This window comes from Physcomitrium patens, chromosome 25 (assembly GCF_059467195.1).
Source record: "Physcomitrium patens ecotype Gransden chromosome 25, ASM5946719v1, whole genome shotgun sequence".
Classification (NCBI taxonomy): Eukaryota; Viridiplantae; Streptophyta; class Bryopsida; order Funariales; family Funariaceae; genus Physcomitrium; species Physcomitrium patens.
This window is the reverse complement of record NC_143434.1, coordinates 2,058,252-2,065,174: the sequence shown is the minus strand read 5'-3', so window position 1 is coordinate 2,065,174 and position 6,923 is coordinate 2,058,252. Positions and strand designations below refer to the sequence as shown.

At 35.3% G+C, this 6,923-nt stretch overlaps 1 protein-coding gene across 1 annotated transcript; it reads right to left on the bottom strand.

The window, feature by feature from the left end:
* Positions 1 to 4,395: 4,395 nt before the first annotated feature.
* On the bottom strand, positions 4,396 to 5,943 carry LOC112278286 (uncharacterized). The gene has a single exon (XM_024511539.3). It carries the CDS (start codon positions 5,633 to 5,635, stop codon positions 4,838 to 4,840), a length of 798 nt encoding a protein of 265 aa, XP_024367307.1. The 5' UTR covers positions 5,636 to 5,943; the 3' UTR covers positions 4,396 to 4,837.
* Between the last annotated feature and the right edge of the window lie 980 nt (positions 5,944 to 6,923).

Sequence of the window (6,923 nt, the reverse complement as noted above, 5' to 3'; positions counted from 1 at the left end):
GATAGAAAATTTACATATTTCTAATGTAAATTATAGAAGTACTATTCCTACGCCTATGGAAGAAGTTCAAAATGTGCAACAAGAAGTTGCACAGTTGAAGGAAGCAAGTAGATCAACTTCAGAAACAAATCTAGAGAGTTTTGTTTTTATAAATATGACAAGGATAAGAATTAATATGCTTGAGAAGTTTGATGGAATAAGATCAAAATTTTGACAATTTTTACAACAAGTCAAGCTCTATCTAAGGTTTCATTCCTTCCAATATCCTAGTGGATTTACTCTAGTCAAATTCATAGGTACACTTCTATCAAGAAGTGCTCTCTCTTGGTTTGCACCTTTAATGAAAAAGATTCATGGCTCCTTTATGATTTTAATTCATTCTTAGAAGTTTATGGCCATATTTTAAATTGCTAAATATATTTCTCAAAATTGTTCAAAGAAATAATGCAACCACAAAATGAGGAACATGGTTGCCAAAGAAGACAATGTATCAAAAAACAAGTTTTTTTAGCTACAACAGAGACCGTGCAGCTAAAATTTTCCAAAACTTCTAATAAAGGTCTTATTTTTTCATCAAATCCTTCACCTTATTTTACAATAGAAGTTTATTTAGGACCAAAAAATCACAAAATCTTAGCTTTGTTAGATTCAAGAGCCTTAACCTATTTTATAGACAAAAACTTTGTCAATAAATAAGAGATATTGTTAGTCAAAAAAATTAAACTTGTACATGTAGAAGTCTTAGATGATCGTTTGCTATCTTCTAAAAATGTTACATATGAGATTGTTTATTTAGATGTAGCAATTAAAGATCATAATAGTATATTAATATTTAATATAATAAGATCTTTATCTAATTTGATTATTTTAGAATTATCTTAGTTAAAAAATAAAATCCTCAAATAGATTAGATTTTTCATAACCTTAATTTTTTGATAATTTAATTCAAAATTCCGTTAGTCAAGTAGAAATACATGTCTTATACAAAAAGGTTCATATTTTGTGGAGTTCACAACCCATTTTACAGTTGATCGGGGAATTTTATAAGGTATTTTTCATAGTGTTTCACACTGATTTTCTCCTCCTCAAATTTATGCACTTCATATTGTAATGCAATCATATAGACATTAAAATGGCAAATACATCAAAGAAGGCCTAGCATATGTTTAAGTTTTGTATTTCAATGATTTATTAAGATTTATTAAAACGACAACAAATTGAGAGTTCATTTAACAATTCATTGGTGTTCATTATTAATTCATTGTTAAAGACAATAATTGAGAGCTATTTGAAGTTATTCTATAATGCATGGTACATGGTCTATGTGGAATGCAAAATCCTCAAGCGCCTTGCATGGAAGATGGTCGTTGTATAAAGAAGTATCTAAAGGTATTTGTAGAAGAAACAACAATAGATGCCAATGGATATCCTTAATATTGACAAAAAAATGATAGAAGAATATTTGAAGTTTGAAGAATGGTTGTTGATAATATGGATGTTGTTCCATTTTGTCCAAAACTATCTCGGAAGTATAATTGTTATATTAATATTAAAGTATGTGCATTTATTTGTACCGTCAAGTATATCCACAAATACATCTATATGAGCCATGATTGCATTACAATGCAATTTAAAAACCAAGAAGATGAAATCGAACAATATTTGGATGCAAAATACATTAGAGCTCCAAAGGTTGCTTGGAGACTTTTTGGCATACTGATTTATGAAGAAATACCAAATATTGTTCATTTGGCCGTTCATCTTCCAAAATGCATCAAGTGATATATGATCCAAATGATAAGGCATCTAAAATTTTAGAATGTGCTGAAAGACAAAAGAAAAAATTAACTTCAATTTTTGAGATGTGTGTAGCAATTGCATTGGCAAGACAATATACATACCAACAATTTCCACAAAATTTTGTTTGGCATAAGATAAAGATGTGGATATTAAGAAAACATGGATTTGCTATTGAAAGATTATATTTTGCAAATCTTGCAATGGGAGAAAGATATTATTTGAGGCTTCTATTAATCCACGTTAAGGATCCACAATCATTTGAGTATTTAAGGACCATTCATGGAATTTCTCATCTAACATTTAAAAGTACATGTGCAGCTTTAGGATTACTTGAAGATGATAGAAAGTGGCAACAATATTTAGAAGAGGCATTAAGAATACAAACTGGATCTCAATTGAGGGCATTATTTACTATTTTTATATTACATGAAAATCTATTAAATCCATTAAACTTATGGGAAAGATTTTGGAAAAGCATCTTAGATGATTTAAATCTCTATTTGCAAAGATAACTTGGAATTAGCAATCCAATGGAAGAACAAATTAAGGATTTTGGACTTTTCTTGTTAGATAAGATTTTGCAAGACTCTAATAAAATGCTTGCATATTTTCTTCCAATACCATTACCAAGAAAAAATTGAAATGCAATAGTTAATGAAAATTGATTTATTGCTGAAAAAAGAATATGGGACATTCAACAATTAGAAGCAAATTTGAAGCAATATATTTCACAATTAAATCTTGAATAAAGAAAGGCATATGATGATATTGTGGCTTCTAAAATAGAAGAACATGGACTCATGTTTTTTCTAAACAAACTTGCAAGAACTAGTAAGACATTTCTCTACAATACTTTAACAACTAAAGTTGCATTGCTACTTGAGGGAAGAAGAACCACCCATTCTATATTCAAGATTCTACTAGATTGTAACTAAGACTCTTTTTGTTCAATTACTAAGAATTCTCACCATGCTGAGTTCATTTGCCAAACTTTGCTTATTAGTTGGGATGAACTTCCAATGCAACATTGTTATTATATTGAGGTAGTTGATCATTCTTTTAGAGACATTTGGAATATTGATTGCCCATTTGGTGGAGCTACAACAATTTTTGGTGGAGATTTTTGCCAAATATTACCAATAGTTGTGAAAAGAACTTGAGAAGAAATTGTAGCACCATCTTTTCAACATTCAACACTTTGGCTTCAAATAAAAATTCATATATAAAAAGAGAATATGAAGTTGAATTCACAAGCACTTCAAGCAGATATTGAGTTTGCTAATTGGCTTCTTCAAGTATAGAATTCACACACAAATTGTATATATACATGGTGGTGCATTTGAATTCTTTGTGGTTGTATTATTATTAACTAATATTTCTATTTGCCACTTGCAGATTGAAAACATTACAAACTTATTGTCGAATAATGTAATTAAGCTTCCTGATCTCTTGATTGTTGATCAAAAATTAATGTCTTTAGTGGATGTTGTTTATCCAAGGCTGGTAGAAGACACTTTAGCAAATGATGCCTACTTTAGAAATAGAATCATTTTATCTGCATGCAATAATGATGTAGAAGATATTAATGAAAAGATTATGGCTATATTTTCCAGAGAAGAATAAGAATATTTAAGTGTTGATGAAGTTGTTGAAGATGGTATCAACAACAATAATGCTTATCCAATCGAATTCATCAAGTCACTTAATCTATCTATAATGCCTAGATCACGGCTTTGTCTTAAGATTGAGACTTTGATGATGCTACTAAGAAATATTATTCCTTGGCCAGGACTTTGCAATAAAATTCAATTGATAATTACACGATTAGTAGATCAAGTTCTTGAAGGAAGAATTCCTAGGAGAAAATTTGCTAGAAACTTGGTGTTCATTCTCCAAATTGCATTAACTTCTGCAACAAAAGAACTTCCATTTATTCTAAAGAGAAAGCAATTTCCAATCTGTCTTGCATTTGCAATAACAATAAACAAATCTCAACGACAATCAGTGAAGCTTGTTGGTTTGGATCTACAATAACCTATTTTTTTCCATGGTCAACTTTATGCAGCACTTTTTCAATGTACTTCCTCCCATTCTATCAAGATGCTTCTTCCTAGAAATGATAATTTAAATTCCACAATGAATATTATTTTTTCAAAATTTTTAATTAGATAAATATCAATAATTTATTTTTTGTATTTTATATTTTAATTTATTTATTTATTAACTTTAATACATCTTTGAATGTATAAATATATTTTTTAATGTAATTTAATGTCTTTTTTTAATATTTTCACAAGTAATTTCTTGAACTAAATTGATTACTTTTTTTGTATATTATCAGTAACAACAGCATGGATTTAGTTATCCTACTTCATGCATGAAAGCTCTAATATGTAATTTTTTTTTTCTTTCTATTTGTATTGTATTTGAATTTGAAAAATATTCTTTGGCTTCAAAAAATAGCTTCATTTGAGTCAAACTTTCAGTGACAACAACATGGGTTCATCTAGTATATACATAAAGAAAAAATATTGGACGACGACAACTAGAGAGCTAGAGTTCGCCATGAGGTCTGATGCACCTGGAATTCCTTAATTTGGCAAAGATTAATCAAAAGGCTTCACTACGTAAATACTTTACACTTCGGAGAGACCCACCTGGACGAGTCTCACAACTGAAAATCCACTATAAAAATTGAGCAATGTGCTCCTTGCTACTACTCGAGCCTGCGAAAGCCATCTCATCACTGACTCACTCACTGATTGATTGATTGCACTGACTAATTAATTGATAGATTGATAGATTGATTGCACACTTCAATTCTATCTATACACACGAAACCGGCAGGATTGCTCAATCTGTGCTCTCCCTCTCTCTCTGCATGTTGCGCAATAGAGCAATCGAGGTCGATCAATGGTGTGTTCCTTCCCATAAAATTTCTCTACTCCCAGCTTGTCTTGAAGCTTCGCAGTGTGTGTTGTGGACAGCACACTGAACCTGATAGATAGATGCAGGGAGTTTCGATGCGTCACATAGCTCAGTTGAAGCACCATAGCTCGTGGTCGAAGAGAACGCAGCCCTCGTCATCACTGGAGGGAGAGGTCATGCTGAAGTTCTGCTCGTCGTTGACACTAGGTGGCGTTGCGAAATCCAGTGTAGCGAAATTCGTGAGGTCTAGTTGCATCATTAGCTCACGAAAGCCGCTAGCCTCGTCCGAAGGCTGCAAACCTCCGAACTCGGCATTTAGCCAATTCTCCATGTTCATGTCCATGGCCATGCTGTTGGGTTGCGAGGTTGTGGGGGTGGAACACTGGAAGCTATCCTTTGTGGCGCCGTCCGAAGAGGAATCGTGATGAGAGCCGGTTTCAACTTCAGAACTAGCGGTCCCAGGAGACTGAGGCGTTGACTCGGTTGATTCAGTTAGAGGTGCGCAGGCTGCCGCGGCCGCCGCCGCTGCTGCCTGCACGTCGCGGGGCGCGGTGCATCGGCAGAGGTTAGAGGGAGGACAGTCCGGGAAGTTGAGCGTCGCCGATGGACCGCGCAAGCACACCACCGCAGCGTCGTAGGCCTTGGCGGCCATTTCCGCTGTTGGGAAAGAGCCAAGCCAGATGCGCGACCTCTTGTTCGGTTCCCTGATCTCCGAAACCCATTTGCCCCACGTTCTCATTCGCACGCCCTTGTACAGCTTGGAGCTAGAATTGCACGAGCTACTCTTCGTCGAATTCAGCGAAGATGGTGTCGACTTCTTCAAAATAGTGGCGGAGGTCTTCAATGGCGCCAAGAGGTTCCCTCCCCTCTTGGCATTGAGAGACTCCGACCGAGCTTTCTCCACCATCTCGGCGGACACCGCTCAACGAGAACCTCTACAGCTTCAAAACAATTGCAAAGTGCACCCACCCCTATTGCTGCTTCTAAAACCCCAAACCAGACCACAGACTCATAGAAAACACTTCTAAATTCACTGCCCAGTGCGAATTGAAGCTCAGGTCCACTCAACCTAGCTTCTGTAATAATTCAGTCCGAGTTACACTTTTACTACTTAGCACTTCCATAATATCAATCGAATCGAGAGAGGGAGGGAGGGAGGAAGGGAAGGGCGGTACGAATGATCACTTCGAAAGCGAATGGAACAACGGGGCCCATGACGAAACCCCATTTTGTAGATAGCAAGGGCTTTCTTTCGATTGCATTCGCAACCTGTCCTCCACGTGTTGTACGCGGAACTCTGCACCGCCGAAGACCGCGTGAGGGAGGGGCAGTGGTGGGCCCCAATGGCATCACGTGTGTTGGATTTCACCCTCGCCGCATGGGAGCACGCAGATCGAGAGAAGGGGCGAGAGCTTGGGGTGGGGGGGGGGGAGGGGATGGGCGGATCATGCCTCAGCATGGTGTTTTGCTGCTTCCAACCTGTCGTGAATGCCCATATCTTTTGGCTACCGACGCGTCAACCATCCACTATCGCTCTACCTTTTTGTCTTTGTATCTTTCTCTCTTTCGCTCTCTCCACATATGTGACAATACGGTGGTGCATTGTTCAATTGTAATATGTTTGATATTCTTTTCAATTTTCAAAGAGAGAGAAGAGGGTCTACTTTTAGGTTATTTAGATTTTGTAATGAATATTATTTTGCATGTATCTCCTCCACCGAAGGGAATTTTTGATTGTTTTGAAGACATAAATGAAAGTATAGATAAGTTTGTACATATTCACAATTATGTTGTTTGTAAGCATTGATCTCACAAATATTGCATTAAGGTTAAATGTGATATAAATTCTTCTGACATATTTAATATTATATTGAGCAAACTAATATCATTTGTCAGCAAAATATTACAAGTAGATTGATTGAATGTCCATTTTTGTTGCATGCACAAGGTATCTAAGGTACTACACAATAGCACTTAATAATATAAAATGGAGAATACAACCATGGCCCTTCATCATCTCTTCTAGAACATTTAATTGTACAATGTCTCTAATTAGTAAAGAAGGAAATAACAACTCAAATGCTTACAGCAGAAGTACCTCCAAAAAATATTGTGAATGCATTATGTAAAAAAAAAATCTTATAAGCCAAGTGATTGCACATATTATTTAAAAAGAACATCAAACATTGCATCAA

What these genes read in the sequence shown, in the direction of transcription:
- LOC112278286 (XM_024511539.3), bottom strand. Translation starts at nt 5,635, where the DNA reads ATGGTGGAGAAAGCTCGGTCGGAGTCTCTCAATGCCAAGAGGGGAGGG.